This window comes from Glycine max, chromosome 6, assembly GCF_000004515.6.
Source record: "Glycine max cultivar Williams 82 chromosome 6, Glycine_max_v4.0, whole genome shotgun sequence".
Taxonomy (NCBI): Eukaryota; Viridiplantae; Streptophyta; class Magnoliopsida; order Fabales; family Fabaceae; genus Glycine; species Glycine max.
Genome location: NC_038242.2, coordinates 50700508 through 50719235, shown reverse-complemented (window position 1 = coordinate 50719235; position 18728 = coordinate 50700508). Strand labels below are relative to the sequence as shown.

Here is an 18728-nt window from a genome sequence, read left to right as displayed (position 1 = left end):
TGAAGTCTCTCCTCTTGATTATTTTATTACTCCGTTTTTTTTTATTTTTACAAATTGATTAGAAGATTGAGCATTTCTTAGTTACCCTACGTATTAGTAGTACATGTAAGCCTTTTTCTATAATAAATCGAACTCCAGGGATTGTTACGAAGAAAATTAAATTCTACTATTGAATTGACTTTAATTATTTTTTAAATCATTTTGTTAAAAAGCTTTATCGACATGATTTTTATTTAAGGATAAAAGATATGTATCTTGACCATCAATACTATTTGTTAGCCAAGAAATGAACCATAGCCAAGCAACGATTTGTAGCGGTCAAAATAACAAAACCAAGAATAGCCACAGTAATTTGGAGAGTCAAATTACTGAATTTATATTAGATTTCACAGAAGGGATACATAGAGTGTAACATCCCAAAATAATAATAATATTTATTATAAAAACAAAATCGACAAGATAGAATAAATAAATATATATATATATATATATATATATATATATATATATATATATAGTTTAGATTAGACAAATTAAAATAGAAAAATTGTTTTATCTTCTATTTTTTTAAGCATATTAGTTTATCTTATATTTATGTATAAGATAAATAAAATAAGATAAGATGAGATGCAATCAATAATAGATAATTAAATTGTTAAGAATTAGAATAAATAGAAATTAAAAGAATCAAATAATGGATATCAAAAGGAGGGAGAGACTAGAAACAAAGAAGAAAGTGAGATAAAAGTAATTGAAAAAAGAAATATTTTGTAACTATAGCATATGTTGTGGGAACATTTAGTCCAAAGGCTTAAGAAGATTTTCAAAAAATGAGTAAAACACTTTATTTTAAAAACCTAAAATAGGAAAGAGGGAGTGAAACTCAATTAATTGAACAAGGTGTGTGAATTATTATAAATCTTTTCATACCTTTTTTTTATTCTTATGAATTAAACAAAAACATCCAAAAAAATATTTTTTATTGAAAAAATGTATTTATTACATTGAAATACAAAAATTGTAGTTTTTTTTAATAAAAACCTTTTATTTTTAATTTCTAAAAATCGTTTTTGACATTTTTCTATTAATTTGGAATTCATTGAAACTTCGAATTATCTTCTAAAGTTTTAAGATGAAAAAGAAGGGTTCAAAAATAGCTGTGAATAATGTTAAAAGTCAATGGAAAAGGAATTTTGATTTTAAGACATTAAAATGAATTCAAAGTGTAACACAATATTTTTTTATGGAACAAGCTAATTTTTTAAAATAAAAGAAAAATGGTGTAATTAAGTATTTTTATATTAGAGGTATAATTTGTCTAAAAAATATGTTATTTTATATTTAATAATATCAAATAAGATCACCGATAACTTTTAATTTAGTTTTCTTTTATGTTTTTTATATTGTATCGTATCATTTTCTTTTGATTTAATTGTACTTTTTATTATTTTTTAATTTTTTTATAGTTTACTCTCAACAAATAAATTTGATGTATTTTATCTTTAACTTTTAAAAAAAACTTGCCAATTTTATCTTCCTATTTGAGTTGACATAATATACTATAATAATTACACTTTTATTCAGAATTTTTTACTTTTTTTGACAAATTTTAATGTTAATTTTTTCACTTTCTGATCATTTTTATCCTTAATTTTATTGTTATGGGAGCATGTCACGCCAATTTAAGGATAGAAGGTAAAATTTACAAGTTTTATAAAAATTTAGGATAAAATATATCAAATTAATAAGTTAAAATAAAATTTTCAAAAAATAAAAAGTTAAGCACAATCATAAAAATGAATTAGTCCTATGAGTGTTGACCCGTTCAACATTGGAGGGTAAGAAAACAAAGCCACGTTTTGTTAGAAGTCAACCCAGAACTCAGAACAGGATAGAAAAATTCTGTTTTTATTTTCACTAAAAATAAAAAATAATAATAAAAATATATTTGGCTGGATTTCTATTTTTATTTTCAGTGAAAATATTTTTTAAAATAAATCAAAAATTGAAAACAATAAAATTAAAATCAGAAATTTCATTCTAAATAAAATGGAATGATAAGAAATATAATTTTAAACAAATTTAAAAATGATAAATTATCTACTCATTTATTGTACGTTGGGTTTGAACTCCGAAGTCTACGCGCATATCCCATATTGCGTAAATTATTGATAAAATTAACTTTTATCTGCGTTTTTCATTTCACATTTTAATTAATTTTTTATAGTATCTAAAATAAATATATTAGATCTAAGATTTAATTAAACCTAAATAAAAGAAATAAAACATATAAAATTGAGAACTACGTTAAAATTATAATACTTTTTTAAAAAAAAATCAAATTATGTGGTTTAGTTTGATTTGTAGTTAATGTTTATGAAACTCAATCAAATTCAAATAAATTACAATTATTTATTTATATTATAATATTTATAGTTAATACAATAATATATAATATTTGTATTATTTATTTTAATGTTTTTTATTTTGAAAATAAAAACTAGAATGACGATACTAACTCCAATTAAGGTTGAGTACTAAAAAGTACTAAACATGATATTGATAAAAAAAAATTTATTATTAATTACATATAATATAAAATATAATACTTATATTCAACTTTGAATATTAGGTTGACAAATGTTTATTATAGAGTCTTTACCATATTAACAAGTTTTATAAACTTCAATTAATAGTTTTTTAGATAATTTGATTTAAAAGATGAAAAGTAAAGAAATTTTAATGAAATAATTATTTTAGTAAAATAAAAAAATCAATCTAAATTAATTCATAAAAAATTGATTTGATTCATATTTGATATTAAATTAAAATGAATTAAACCGAATCGTATATAATTTTTATGTTTGATTCATATGATTTTTAAAAGAAAAATTAAACCTAACCACATGCTACAACCTCTAATCAAACTTTACTTTTGCTTTGAAACTCAATTATACTCCGACAACAACGTAATTTTGATTACTAGCTAAAATAACATTTGATATAGAAAAAATCTTTCATTTCCAATACATATTTTATAATTACTCAATTTTTTTTAAGAATAACATGATTTATTCCTAACAATTTTATGTTTACGAAAAAAAGTTTAGTAACTTTACAATCATTCTCCATGAAAAAAAAAAGTTCTAATCCCACTTATACAAAAGTGTTTAATTATATTCTTACTTATTCACAAGTTAACATTTTCAAAAATCTTTTATGTTTGAGAAATATTCAAACAAACATGCTAACAAGTGTCTGAAGAAATCAAAAGAGATTCTGTTTTCTTATGGAAAAACGTTTTACTAAATACTAATACACTTGGTTTAATAGTGTTGAATCGCTCTCTTAAATCACTAGCTTTACCCCCTGGTCTGAATTTAAAGACACAAGTTTTATAGATTTCAAGCGGTGTAACGAGTATATAATGAGTGTAACAAATAATTTCTTACATATTGGAAATCTCCCATTCAATTTTTCTAGTTAAAGTGTTTTTACATTGATTACTAGAATAAAAAGAGATTAAGAAAATGAGTATGAATAAACTAGTGACGAATTTAGTAATATTTGAAGTGATTAAAGGGTCCCGTTAAATGCAGTAATAATAACTCGTTTGACTTTCTCTGCTGCAACATGCAGATTGCAGCAGGCATGGCAAGCTATGCTAAGTGAAGTACTTAACATACATTATCCTCAAGTCCCCACAGACACGGTTCGGTCACGAAATTAAAATTAATGAGAGAGGGTGCATGCGTGAAAGTGTGTGGAAAAATTCTTGAAAATGGACAAGGGAAGTAAGTAAATAAATACTTGCCTGCACAAATGTTGAATTCTTCAGTATGTATAATTACTGCAAGGTAGAGAACGGGTGAATGTATTGATTGCATTTCAACCACCGCCATATACTACCATTCTTTCTTCTATTAAACCCTCTTCCCTCTCCTTTCAAAACCATATATATATATATATATGTGTGTGTGTGTGTGTGTGTGTCAAACTCTATTTTTGTTTCATTCATACAAATACAAATTAATAAAAACAACAGGTTCTTTGCTCCTTGTGGCTCTCATCAGGCTCTGATCACACTTCGATGGCAAAGTTTGGATTATCTCCACTCTTGGTGCTTTCCATATTGTTGCTGATCATGAGTGGTGGTGCAGTGAGAGGCCAAAGAGAAATGGTGCCTGCCTTGTTCATATTTGGTGACTCTCTCATTGACAATGGCAACAACAACAACCTTCCTTCCTTTGCTAAGGCCAACTATTACCCTTATGGCATCGACTTCAATGGAGGCCCTACTGGTCGCTTCTCTAATGGCTACACTATGGTTGATGAAATAGGTACCTTTCTCTCCCTTATCAATTCTTTTTCTCTTTTTTCTAGTTCTAATCAATCACATTAATTAAAAAAGCCTATATATATCGAGATTATTAACTATTCAGTAATTATTACACCCTTTCTCTTAGCATACATTGTTATTGCAAGCATAGCTTGATTGAGAGTCATAAGGGTATACTTTTTAGTAGCAACATTGACCACTTGACACATATGACATACCTTGCTAGAAGGAAAATATAACGTACAACATTCTTCTAGTTTATGTAATTTGACTAGTTAGTCACAAAAATTCAGATTTCTAGCTTTATGATTGATTGTCCTCACAGATTTAGAAATATAAAGTAAAGTAGTCGAATTGTTCATTTTCTTAACATTTAGCTTTTTGGGTCAAAAGTGTAGTATCTCTTACATAGGAAGCCTGCCAAGGCTACCAATACCATTAATGAGGTGAACAACTGTTACACCTAACGGCCTAACTCTTAGCTGCAGGCGATTTTCTGAAGTAATTGCTTACTGTAAATTTCTCTTTTCTGGTTCAATGGCCATGCTGCTTTGTATATGTGATTGGTATATGTGGCAAAAAGGGTAGATAAATTTCTGTCATTGCAATTTCTTGCAGTAAATGGTGCATTAAAGAGGATATGGGCTCTTCCTGCATATTTAGCTACACTACACAGCCCTTGAACCAGAAAAATACTTGGGTAGACAGACTCTGCCTGCCCAAGTTGGGTAGATTAAACCAATCAATAAGTAACTCATTGTCACCTAATGCTTAATAATAATACAAATCTTGGTTTTTGTCACATGATAACTTATTTATTGTCGATTAATTTATTAAAACTAAATTGGGGAATATATCCTCTCACCTAATTTGTGTGTGGACAGAACCTACACAAGTGTTTCTCACTAGACTGTAGTGACCAAATACATAAAGATAATATTGGTCCTATGAAATTACCCACCAGAAAAAATCATGCATTGAGTTGCATCTTAGTAGTTGCTAATAAAATATGTAACGTCAAATGCTTTCTAAAAATAATGCCATAAAGATCATTCATGTTAACCTCAAACTTTCTTTGTAGGCATGCTTTCAGTAACATTATTACTTTGGTGCTTTTTATTTTATTCCTAGTAATCATTAACTAGTTAAAATCTCATACTTTGAATAATGTATCATTTCCCTGAATTGAAAATGGTGTGTTTATATTAATGCAGCTGAACTGCTTGGACTTCCCTTGATTCCTGCATACACAGAAGCCTCAGGGAATCAAGTGCTTCATGGAGTAAACTATGCTTCAGCTGCTGCTGGAATCCTTGATGCCACTGGCAGAAACTTTGTGTGTAACATCCATTTATCATTTTAGATTTTGACCTGTACATTACTTTAAGCAACTTTTAATTATTGTTTTTGTATGATCATTTTATTATTTTGCTTATTAGGAAACGTTCAGTTACTATTTTGTATTTTAAAGATACACAACAAAACCTCAATTTATTAGTTGACTTCTATTTCCAACTCATTGATTGAAATAAAATATGTAGATTATATCTTAATTGGTTCTATTTTGGGCAGGTTGGACGCATACCATTTGATCAGCAACTTAGGAACTTTGAGAACACATTAAATCAAATTACTGGGAATCTTGGAGCAGACTATATGGCCACAGCGCTTGCACGGTGCATATTCTTTGTTGGAATGGGCAGCAATGACTACCTAAACAACTACCTTATGCCTAATTACCCCACTAGAAATCAGTACAATGGACAACAGTATGCTGATCTTTTGGTTCAAACATATAGCCAGCAGCTCACGGTAAGATTTCTTAGTTTCTTGAGATTGCACACAATCCCTTACTTTTTTAACGTTTACATTAACTCCCTTATAGGTGTACATGGTGTAATGTTTTTTAAACAATTAGGGGAGCTTAATGTAATGTATAAAAGGTGCTGTTTTTGTATTGAGAATAGACTTTGTATTCCTTGCTTTTGCACACCTTGTGCTTAAGCTAGTTTTCCTTCATATAATGGAATCTTTTGCTTATAAAAAAATAAAAATGTATGGAAGGTTTTAATGTAATGTTTTGCAAACAATTAATTAATGGGATAGTGTAGGAGTCAAAAAAGGAAAAACTAATGGTTCATGATGTGTTATAGAGGCTTTACAATCTTGGAGCAAGGAAATTTGTGATTGCTGGACTGGGAGAAATGGGATGTATTCCAAGCATACTGGCTCAAAGCACGACCGGAACCTGCTCTGAAGAAGTGAACTTGCTAGTGCAACCCTTCAATGAAAATGTGAAGACCATGTTGGGAAATTTCAATAATAATCTACCTGGTGCCAGATTCATATTCGCTGATAGTTCCCGAATGTTTCAAGACATCCTTCTCAATGCTAGATCTTATGGTACTATGAATCAAAAAATACTATTGCATTCCCCTCAAAATAACACTAACAAAACTTAGTGTTACATTATTTTAAACTTATGGTTTAGCTCTTAATAGTTTAATTTTTTTTCTGTGTAGGGTTCGCTGTGGTAAATAGAGGGTGCTGTGGCATTGGAAGAAACAGAGGCCAAATTACATGTCTTCCATTCCAAACACCATGCCCCAATAGGCGTCAGTACGTGTTCTGGGATGCATTCCACCCAACAGAAGCAGTGAACATTCTCATGGGAAGAATGGCTTTTAATGGGAACCCCAATTTTGTTTATCCTATAAACATAAGGCAACTTGCTGAGCTATAAATTGAGCCTGCTAATAAGTGGAATCTTGTGGTGTCAGCTTGAATGATCAGTTTACATTTAGTAATTAGAAGTGTGTGGAGTAACAAATTTAGTATAGGAATCTATTAATGGTCAGAATGGCTCTCATGTACTGCTACCTACATTTACAATTACAACTTTCATATGAACTAGTGGTTACATAACCTCTTTTTCTACTTTTCTTATAATATAATTGGACTATGCACTTTTCTGCAGATATTTTAACCAGATTTGCAATTGACTGCCTAGAGAAATGTATAAGATTCCATTAATATATTTGGTAATTTAACTCATTAAAAATGCTTTAAAATCAGAGTTTCATTTTTTATACACTATCAATATAAAGATTTTTACACTGTCAATCAGTAAGGATATGTTTGGAAAATGAGAGTTTAATTACCAAATTGGTAAAAATATTTACAATGATAGTGTATTCCAATTTAACTGTCAGCCTCCTATATATATAATCGTACACGTTATCAACTAATTTCTACTGAAGCAATAATGAATTTGTGAACTATGAGTGGCACAAATTAAATACTGGAGAAGGAAGAAAGGGAGCAAAATAAAATAAAATCCAAGGCTGCCTGAAGTGATTCATATATGATTAGACTGAAGCATCCTTATCGTATTATTACTATTATTCCTTCACAATGGCATCACAACGTGTACAAAGGAAATCAAATGGTTTAAGCACCAAGAACACATTCTTACAACATAATATCATGAATACTATAAATCTATCCACCACACAAACAGACAATATCAAACATAAACAAAACTTTTACAGCATTGCCAACTGTTGAATATTAATGGGATAGGTGTATGATTGTGAACTGTATGTTGCCTTTGCTAGTAAAATATTGGCCAGTTCAGTGGGGTGGAAAGCATCCCAGAACAAGTACTTCTGACGATTTTCACATGGTTGTTGCAGAGGAAGGCAAGTAATTTGCCCATTGTTCCTGCCAACTCCACAGCACCCTTTGTCTATCACATCAAACCCTGTGTAAAATAATATATATAGAGTGCAAAATCAGCTTTTGAGAGAGCATGTGCTTTAACATGATTACAATTTAGAAGGCATGTTTAAGAAAAAGAGAATTACCATATGATGTTCCATTTGAAGATAAATCTTGACTGCTTTCATAAAAATCCAGATACACAAACTTCGCTCCTGGAAGCTGCCCTCCATTGAAGTTCTGAACCATTTTCTTAAGGCCTGAGTTAAATAACGAGATGGCATTGTTGATTTTTTCATTGCATCTGCTGTTGTTACCGTGAAAACGGGCTAGTTGATATGGAATGCAGCCAATTTGGCCAACTGCTGTAACCATCACTTTTCGTGCTCCTAGCGAATATAGTTGCTGGACAATTTTAAGTGAACACATCAGTAATAATCTATCATAAGGACATGCAAGACAAATTGAATCCTTCTTAATTTATAGGATTAAAAATTCAAAGCAAATAGCCAAAGTAGACCAACTAGACTGTGGACTAATAAGAGAAACCACATAGTACTAAATGTTAACGCAAGTGATCATGGAATCAGTAATTAGCTATTGCACACACATTTTAATTTAACTAAGATAACTACATTGTGTTCATAGGAATGAAATGATTGCTAACATGACCCTGAATGCTAATATATGTAGAGTAATTTAGAATTAAATGTCAATAACTTACAGATAGCTGGCGAGAGTAATCTTGAAGAAGGACAGTTGCAAAAGCTTTAACAGTATAATCTGAGCTAGTTGAATAAAAATCTGACATAAAGTAGTTATTCAGGTAATCATTGCTTCCCATCCCTGAAAAGAATAGACATTTGTTGAGGTAGCTATTAAGTGATTCATTGTCTCCTCTGAAGAACCTTCTCAACTGCTGCACTGTGTTGCCAAAGTTAGCCACTTGTTCATTCAATGATGTATGAGCCCCCTGCAAACAATTACATAAGAAAATCAGAGAAGGTGGCTCAGGAATTATTGTGCCTCACAGAAAGATATGTAAATTAATATGTGCTTAATTTCTCAAAATACTCATGAATATGAATTTGCATACAAGGTTACTTCCTGTTTCTTCTCTAATGCCTGCTGCTCCAGATGCATAGTTAGCTCCTCTTAATAGTTCCAAACCCCTTGCTCTTGAGTACGGAGCAATATATGTTGGGAAACCCAGAAGCTGAGCTGCAATTGTCGACATTTTAGTAGTCTTAAGTAATAATAGCTAAGCTATGTACATGTAGGCTCTTATTGGTAAGTGATACGTACGTCTTTCAACAAGGGTAAAACTACGTAAAATGGTGCAAATAATACAGAAGTTACTATTGTAGTTTTTGCTGCAACGCTAGTCAAATGAAATATAACTCAGAAATAAACACGTTATAAGAAAAACTTGGCATGTTATTGCTGTTCGGTAGTTGTTAACTACAAAATAAATCCATATGGTGGGGGTAAGCATATCAGACAAGTATGGAACATTTTCTTTGTACTATTAATAAAAATTTTAGCTATGTAACATCAAAGAGATTTTTTCTTTTCTATTCGTAAAACGGTGAAATGAGGTATAAACCTATAACGTCAAGGTTTTTTTAGTGCTTGCGATCACGTTATGTGGCCATGTACATTGGCTGCATTTGTCTGCAATTTCCTACAATATCAAGAAATGTGACGAAACTGCGACCCTGATAGCAATTTAAAATCTTGTCCCCCTAGTGAGTGTGACATCAAGAGAGCTAATATTATGTAACTTGAATATCAACATATTTCTTATTAGTAATAACTCAAGTGCTATTCAGCATGATGATTAAACGCTGGCCAGTGGCCAAGTATTGATATTATTCATCACTAGCTTAAGCATGCAATGAAGATATCATATACAAAGAAATGGTATAGAATTGTACCTAAGGCATCAACATAAGTTCGACCATTGGTGAAGCGTCCAGTTGCACCCCCTGGGAAGTCAATGCCATAAGGCCTGTAGTTTGCTCTGGCAAGGGTTAGGATCCCATTGTTGTTTCCATTGTCAACCAATGAGTCACCAAATATGTAGAAGCATGGCACCTGTTGCCCCGGCGGAACCCGCGGCTGCACCACCTGAGACAAGCATCTGCCACTTATTAGGCTTAGCCAGAAGATCCATGTCAATGTGAATGTCAAAGTCATGTCTCTCAAATGCTTCATCTTAATGGCTAATTATTTTTTGACACAAATGTTGGTCATGGACATGCATTCTTATATATTCTCCTTAGACAGTTACATGATCATGATTCATATTTATGACATTCATGTGATAAGTCTAGCTAGCCTATTTGATGATTGGTTGGGTAAGTGAGATAATGAGAGAAGAAGCTAGCTTTTTGGTGGAGTATTTAATGGGTTCTTACCTCATATTCTCTTTTCAATCGGTGATTGAAGTTCCATCTCGTGACCAAGAACTGGATCTCCTCCACATACTTATTGGAACGTACTAGACAACTTTCCAGAAATATATGCATGAGTTACAGTTAGTTTACCAAGTCGTGTAGACAATTTTTTTGGCAAGTTAATAATGAAGTAGTTGCAACATGTAAGTTGCTTTGGCCTTATCTTTTGTTGATAAAAATCATATAAAACATACATTTCTCCCATTCTGAACTTTGCTTCCACCATATATACTCAATTGATAACTATTGAAGCAATTAAAAAACTGTGATAATTTTAAAATTAGATAACTTTCATAGACCAAACCAATACTTGTTGTCATTTTTTTATAAGCTTATTTATATACTCTAAAAAATATGAAAAGCTATAGTATTTTAAAATTATGTAAGTTATCTATTAATTATGTCACCTCATATTATTTTTAAAAAAATGACAAATCTAGGACCCAGGATTAGCAAGAACAACCTATTTAGAAAAATAAGTTTAATAATATAAAAGAGTAAGAAAAAAAATAATAGATTCAAACACATAAAAATAAGAAGTATATATATAAAACTTTAATATAAATACTTATATTTTATTAAAATAAGAGGGCGTATTTATTTATTCTCAGATAAAAATAGGTTAGGGAATTCAAACATATAAAATTAAAGGATGCAAATTATAATTTTTAAGATAAATACATGTTAATTTATTATTAAAATAAGAAAATGCATTTGCCAAACACATATAGGTCCACCACTAATTTAAAGGATAAAGTTATTTACCAACTATGTCTTATCATGTTGGTATCCAATCCTTTAGTATATATTGTATAGAATAAATATTTTTTTATATAGATAAAAAAGATAAATTAGAAGGGATTAGTAGTTAAAGAAAATTAAATACAGTGTATAAATATAGATAAAAGAATGGTGCTTTGAGGTTAGTTGAGAGAAATTTTTTCCTTGGGAATAATTTGTGAAATGTACGTCTAAAGAAGATAAGAATGAAAATAATAATTTTAGTTATATAAAAATAAATATTTATCCCCTGCATTGCACTTACTATAGTATTAGAGTTTAGCGTTTAGGTTATCTTTAATTCTTTTTATTAATAAAAAATTAACAAATAACAACCAACATTTGTTAATAAAAAAAAAAAAAAAACTTAAGCGATATGCAATCCACTACTTACAATCATTTGACTTTGCGATGAGGTGTCATAAATTTTTGAACTGTCTATATATTCTCTTGAATTCATTATATGATTCTATTATTTTGTGAAAAATAGTAAAATACAATAGCTATTAATTGTGTTATTTTGAATTTTAAGCAAGATTTTGGTTTGAAATGATAGGAAAAGAACAAATCAAGAAAGCGTAATATTATCAGTCTTTAAGTAAACATGAATAAATAATATATATATATATATATATATATAAGAATCAAATTATCCTAGTGAACAATTACACCATTCAATAATTTCTTATGATATGACTTTATCAATCTGACTGGTAAATTATATTACATGTTTATATTAAATTTTGTAAAAATTAAATAATAAAAAAATCAAATATTACATCAATTTTAATCCAACAGTATAATAATTGATCGAAGTTACAGTTATAACTTTATATATATATATATATATATACACACCATTATGCATGTGTCCTTTAAAAAATCATTGTTTTGAATATCAAACTGGACTAGTTACAATCAGCCCAACTAGGATCCAGTCACCTGACTGGTTCCGGACACTCAAAAACAGGAAATTTTAGAACCAGTTCAACCGGTCTAAAACCGATGCAGAGATCGATTTGAACCTGTCTTCTAAAAAAATACATTTTTAAGATAAAACTATATATTTAAATATATTTTTTTATTCCCAATAAATATATTGAAAATAGAAGAGACATATATTTTAGCCAATACATTGAGTAATGGAAAAATCAGTAGAATCACCAGCAACAAACTTTAATTTGACTAATGCAGAAGTCTACTTCAAAACAAACCTCACTCAAGCAAATCGATAATTTCTCAAGGGACCAGACAGGATCCATGTAGACCGATAAAACTATTTTTAATAAATTGTCCATCATGACTTTCTTACTACTCGCATCTAAGTTTATGTACTATGACCACAACTCTAGCTTACAAGTTTATGATAATAATACAAAAGATTATCCTTACTAATCAAGATAGAATCCAAATAACATACAATTAGCCTTCATAATCTCCCTGAGCAAATTTGTTCTCTGGATAGAAAACAGCTACTACTTGATTTCCATCAAATTTTCGCCCATTTAATCCAGCACGGGCTTTTGTAGCACCATCAATATCAACGTACTCCAAAAACACCTGCAAATACAAAGTTACTTGCAGTTTATAGCATGTCTATTCCTAAAGCAAATCACCTTGAAAAGCAATTATACATAATATTCATTTTCCAACAGTAATTTCTGGCAAATCCTCGGTCCCTCACATTAACTATTATTTTGATTCCACAACCACATCAACCCAGCATTAGGAAAGGGGGGAAAAATAAGACACAAATTATGTGCTCTTAATTTCTATAATTGACACTAGGAGACTGAATTTCCAGAATAGGTCAACAACACACCTTTCCAACTCCTGCGGCAGGTTCACCATCAGGCGGTGGTCGTGGGATCACCACATTCACCAAAGTACCTGCATAAAGTGAAAACAAAAAACAGTGAAATATGCAAATAAATTTTCATAGACATGCAATGAACAAGCATGTGAAGACAAAGGTTATAGAGGCTTCAGTCTGTAAGTTAGGCCTGATTCTCTATGAGAATGTGGGACTACAAATTGGCTGTAAAACAAATAACACAGAAAATTAATATTAGTTCACACTTCACAGTGAGACAAGCAAACTAAATCAGAAATTACCAAATTTGGAGCACTCCTGTCTCATATCATCAAGAATCTCATCATAGTCTTCATCATCTTTGAGCTCATCAGAAGAAACTGCATGAGTTAAACACACCACTTTTGTTGCCACTAAGGCTGGCTGCAACATAAGTTTCTACAGAAATCAAAAGTATAAAGCAGTTAGAATTTTAAACACATGTACAAGTGATCCTGGTAACAAATACAATTTAATGGACAATCCCATCAAACCTGCAGTGCAATCTGCTGCTGTGCATGCATTAAAATGCTCTCTTGCTCAGGTTTAGGCTGCTGTGGGTTTGCACCTTGATTAGCTCGTCTAACTGTAAGAGTCTTATCTCCCATCTTTATTCCATTTAGAGCAGCACACGCAATATCTGTAACTGCAAGATCCTGGTAAACACAAAATGCATAACCCTTTGAGTTACCCGTTTCTCTATCTTTCACTAGATCAAAACCCCGTAGAGGACCAAAAGTCTCTAAAAGCTCCCTGATCTGTGTTTCAGTAAAGTAATATGGAAGTCCACCAACAAAAATCCGATCAGGACCATCAAGTCCACCGGCCGACCCAGGTGTTAAGCCAACAGCACCCAGATTAAGGTTTGGGTTAGGTTGGCTTGGGCCTAGGGTAGCAGCTAAGGAAGGATTATAATCAGTAGGTCTCCTGACCTTAACAGGTGCCCCCTGAATTAAAAAAGAAATTTGGATTAGCACCAATGGATATACTTGCATTCTTGCATAACAAAATGAAAAAAGGAACCCAAGCTTTGGATTACAGTCAAAAAGATACCTCAAAAATAATCCCATCCAGAGCCATCGCATTGCTAGCTTCCTCAACAGACCTCATCTCCACAAAGGCAAACTTCTTGTCATGATTAATGTAAACATTGACCACAGCATCACCTGCACACAAATTAAATCAATTAGTCACATTACAAAGTCAGCAAACTGGCACACAATTCATTGAAGTTTATTATGTACCTGGGCCAGCAGTGTTTCCACCAATCTTAGCCATAACTTGACTGAAGAAAGTTGCAACTGACTGCAGAATAATAAGATCAGAAAAAGATTAAAAAAAAAAAAAGCCAAATTGTCACAAACAAATGGTCTCTCAAGTAGGATTGTTAAATTTAGAAATCTGAGTAGATATTGATTCTTAATTTTTTAAATGTTTGAAAGATTTGAAGACAAAGTTCGAATTAAAACATAAAACCCACACATATAGTGGGACTGGGACACTAAGCATTGTTTCCTCAACTCAAATATCACAAGAATCAGAAGTAAAGAGTGTGGTAAGATACTCTAACAAGCTTTGATCAAATGACTAAATTAATTGGCAAAAAGGATATGTAGCAGATAGCCAAACCAACTTAACTATTTCCAGTTAGAAATTCGAATATTCTATATTACCTGCTCATTAGCTGTAGGAGGGAGGCCTCCAACATACACCCGCCTAGCATGTCGAGTAGCCTGTAAATTCAGTACATCAAAAACAGGCCATAATCAGGGAAAGTCATATGATAAAAGGGAAAAAAAGATAAATCACTAAATCCCATCTCACTGAAAAGCATTTTTACCTGTTGAGTCATAGCCTGCACTGGCATGACAGGGAGAGCACTAAATTGTTGCATCTTTAAAAAGAAAGAAACAAGAATAAAGTGAAATTAATAAGAAATCAAACTAAATAACCATAGCTGGGAATAAAGAAACAAAAAATACCTGATTTGTAGCCAACGGAAACATATTTGGAAACATTCCAGGAATTGTAGGGTTAGCCCCAGTGATCTGACCTGCAAACGAAGGAAAATTGCATCTCAGAACAAACTCACTACTTTCACTTTCTGCAATCCTAGTACATAAGAATCAAATGGATCCTTTTGCTCCAATAGGCACGAGCTTAAGCATAATTAAACCTTGTTGCATATATTGTATCAATAAGATTAAAGGAGCATTGTAAACAAGCTTTAGAGATAATATTTGTGTCTACCAAAGTAGGTAATAGTTTCCAGTTGAAGACGAACAAGACCCACCAAAAACAGGTGCATTGATTCCTCCGTGGACATAAAAGCTACAGATGTCGGCTCACGCCAATTGTCAGCAGAGTGGGGCTAGTAGCCCAACATTGCCTTCTTAGAACATATGACAAGACATAGAAACAAAACAAACAAACACCAAACACAAAACAAAAAACCAAAGCATCTTTTAGTTCCAGAATTATATCACTAATTAAAAAGAAAGACAAAATTACACACCATGGGAAACCAGTCCTCAAAAGCTATATATTCATATAATAACTGAACAAAGCTTACCAAGTTAACACCATGCAATTTGATATGAATTTTCCATACTAGGACAAACAAAGAGAAAAAGCAGTTAAGATTACAAATTGCATAATATATACATGAGTAAATGTACCTGCAACAGCAGAAGCACCAGCCAACATAGCAGAGGCAGGGGGAGCCATATCAAAACCACTAGTCCTTTTGCTGCAAGTAAATTAAATTAGTTATTCCAACAATGGATGCTACTATTCAAGCCAAGAACCTGGGTCAATCGATAATTAAAGTAAAACACAACCACATCTAACAAAATTCTTAAAACAAGATGTTTTGAAATGATCAAGGAACATAAAGGGGTGCCCTGTCACCTATAATATTTGCAATAATGATAGAGGTCCCCATCATTTGGCCATATTAAGGTATTCTGATTGAATTATTTCCTGAAATTTAAATTATTTAAGGATTAAGGATGTACCTGAACTGAAATAAAATGGATTTTTAGTTATCTATTTAAACTATTTCATTTTTCCACATGCTTTCACAACATTATACTAGTTCCATTCCATTTGCACATCCACCAACTATTTTATTTTATAAAACAAAACAGAATTCCCAAATGGCAGTCACATGCATGATATGTTAAGCAGACATTTATATACTGTATGTTAAGGATCTTTCCAAGAATTTACCTCTTTGAGCGTGAACGAGAACGTGACCTTGATCTATGCTCAGATCGACCCCCTGACCGGGATTGAGACTGAGACCGAGACCTGTGCCTATGCCTATCCTCTCTATCATAATCCCTTCTTCTGTACTATCAAATAACGTCAGAAAACAATTGAAAAGAGAATATGAATGTGAATGATAAACAATTAATTGGAAATAAAAATGCCACTGAAGTTTTGGGAATACAAGTGTGAATTCAGATGCAAGACAATACAATACATTGCATGCAATAAGAATATCTACTGAAAAACTGATGCTGATGAAAACCCTCAAGCTCCAACTCAGATAAGATCCCAAACAAACTTTTACCTGTCAAAGTCACGACTTCTGTGATGATCATCGTCATCTCTATCCCTTGTCCTTTCCCTTCTCTCACCACGATCCCTGTGTCGATCTCTATGATGGCGGTCCCTGTCACGATCCCTTTCCTTCTCACCACCATCACGATCCCGGTCCCGGTCCCTCTCCCTGTCCTTGCTCTTCTCCCTATCTCTGTCCTTGTCCCTACTTCTCTCTGAATCCCTATCCCTACTTCTATCCCTTTCCCTGTCCCTTCCCTTCTCTCTTTTTTTTTCCCTGTCTCTCCCTTTCTCCCGTTCCTTATCTCTGCTTCTGGAAGAGTCTCTGTCATAATCGCGAGACCCATGCTTCCAAAAGAAAATCAAAAGATTAACAGAGAGTAAACAAACCCTTATCTTTCAAACTTGATAATAGCAATGATGCATACAAAAGTAGAGTGAAAAACAAGCATATGCTTCACAATCAGCATCACACTGAGCATACAAGAACCAAACAACAGGCACCACACAAGCCACAGTCACAAACCAATCTGCAAAGAATACATCACAATCGCTCATAAAATACCTGAAAAGCAGCCAAATCCAATGTTCCCAATTTTTAATGATTTATATTTGATATTATATTTAAAATCATATGATAAAGCATCAACTTTTAGTGATAGCTTGGCAAGAAAAGACACAGCAGCATAGTACACAAAGCACAGACCTTATCAGAACTTAAGTATCTCTAATTACACAGAAAGGGGGAAATCAGAGAACAAAATCCAACCCCAAATCTCCCAATAACCTACACAGCTCTAGTCAGTTTTACACGCAACAGTGGTGTTAAGATTCAAAAACAGGGGAAACAGAAAAACCCTGAACCGAAACCCCAGAGCTTAGGGAAAGGGAGAAAGCCAGAAAAACCCTAATTGCGCATCGACATGAAACGGCGCAGAAATAAACACAAAAAAGGGGAGGGAAAGAGAAAAGTAATTAATTAGTGAAGCAGAAAGGGAGATTGAGAAAGTGCATACGTGAGATTTGGAATCGGTGAGATCGTCGTGGGTGGGGTGAGGAGAGGAATCAGGCTGGGGATGAGGATGAGGAAGAGAATTGTGAAGTTCCTCTTCTTCTCCGTTCCCTTCGTATCTCTCGTCGTAATCTGCCATATCTCTCTCTGTGTTGAGTTTGAGTGAGTGCCTTGTTTGGTGACTGAGAGTAGATATATTATCACTCACAGCACCATCATTTCTGTGCTCCAATTGGGTTTTACTCTCCACTAGGTTAGGGCTAGTCTCACCCGCAACCTTGTATTTCTAAGTTCACCCCTAACCTTTTATTGATTTTTTTTACCACAACAAAAATGAATTTCTATCCTAGGTGGAACTAGTCCAAGTAGTTGTCCATGCAAGTTCAAGGAGAAACCCAAGGCATGGTGGGATAATGGTTAGGTAGTGATCAAGGAATCCTTTGCATGTGTTGAAACTACTACAATACTTTCTCAAGGAGATGAGGGCATAACTATGAGCAATAACAAAGAAAGTTAGAGAACAAAAAGATGTCAAGGAAGGATTGTGTATATTTGCCCTTCCTATATGGCATCCAAATCATATCAACTACTCCCTCCCACTCATAATATTTGTGATCCTAAGTCTTTTTACACAAATAAAAATAATAATAAATAGATAAAAAAAAATAACAATGTTATAAAATTAACATTATCATCATTAATTCTCACATGTTTTGCTTTTTTATAGTCATATATATATATATATATATATATATATATATATATATATATATATATATATATATATATATATATATATATTCACGGAGCCTCACATGTTTTGCTTTTCACTTATCTAACACAAGCCTTTTCTATAGTCATATAGATTGAGCACTATTTGTATAAAATTACTATTCAAATTGGAAAAAAATAGAAAAGAAAAAAAAATACACCCACAAATATAATATGATAGACTAAATTATAATTTTGATCTCCATAATTTCTCAAATTTATGATTTT

General features: G+C 32.0%; 3 protein-coding genes across 8 annotated transcripts; 1 reads left to right on the top strand and 2 right to left on the bottom strand.

Annotated features, from left to right (window-relative positions):
* The first annotated feature begins 3958 nt into the window (after window positions 1–3958).
* Window positions 3959–7249, top strand: LOC102669928 (GDSL esterase/lipase At1g71691). Its single transcript, XM_006582377.4, has 5 exons — window positions 3959–4340; window positions 5554–5675; window positions 5912–6151; window positions 6493–6742; window positions 6862–7249. Exons 1-5 carry the CDS (start codon window positions 4091–4093, stop codon window positions 7080–7082), a joined length of 1083 nt encoding a protein of 360 aa, XP_006582440.1. The 5' UTR covers window positions 3959–4090; the 3' UTR covers window positions 7083–7249.
* A 520-nt stretch (window positions 7250–7769) lies between these two features.
* Window positions 7770–10301, bottom strand: LOC100787966 (GDSL esterase/lipase At1g33811). Its single transcript, XM_003526350.5, has 5 exons — window positions 9997–10301; window positions 9156–9280; window positions 8784–9032; window positions 8206–8464; window positions 7770–8102 (listed from the first exon to the last, which is right to left on the bottom strand). The coding sequence occupies exons 1-5, from the start codon at window positions 10274–10276 to the stop codon at window positions 7885–7887; spliced, it is 1131 nt and encodes a 376-aa protein (XP_003526398.2). The 5' UTR covers window positions 10277–10301; the 3' UTR covers window positions 7770–7884.
* Window positions 10302–12561: 2260 nt separating this feature from the next.
* On the bottom strand, window positions 12562–18257 carry LOC100793801 (splicing factor U2af large subunit B). 6 transcript variants are annotated; one of them, XM_003527533.5, is made up of 13 exons: window positions 17734–18257; window positions 16728–17065; window positions 16382–16501; window positions 15829–15899; window positions 15133–15203; window positions 14991–15044; window positions 14824–14883; window positions 14395–14455; window positions 14204–14316; window positions 13645–14097; window positions 13414–13549; window positions 13121–13188; window positions 12562–12858 (listed from the first exon to the last, which is right to left on the bottom strand). In XM_003527533.5, exons 1-13 carry the CDS (start codon window positions 17866–17868, stop codon window positions 12721–12723), a joined length of 1818 nt encoding a protein of 605 aa, XP_003527581.1. In that variant the 5' UTR covers window positions 17869–18257; the 3' UTR covers window positions 12562–12720. The 6 variants fall into 6 exon arrangements, with proteins under 6 accessions (XP_003527581.1, XP_006582437.1, XP_006582438.1 ...); XM_041016785.1 differs by lacking the exon at window positions 12562–12858 and having other exon boundaries at window positions 13121–13336; XM_006582374.4 differs by lacking the exons at window positions 16382–16501; window positions 16728–17065; window positions 17734–18257 and adding an exon at window positions 15401–15539 and having other exon boundaries at window positions 15829–15901.
* Window positions 18258–18728: the final 471 nt, after the last annotated feature.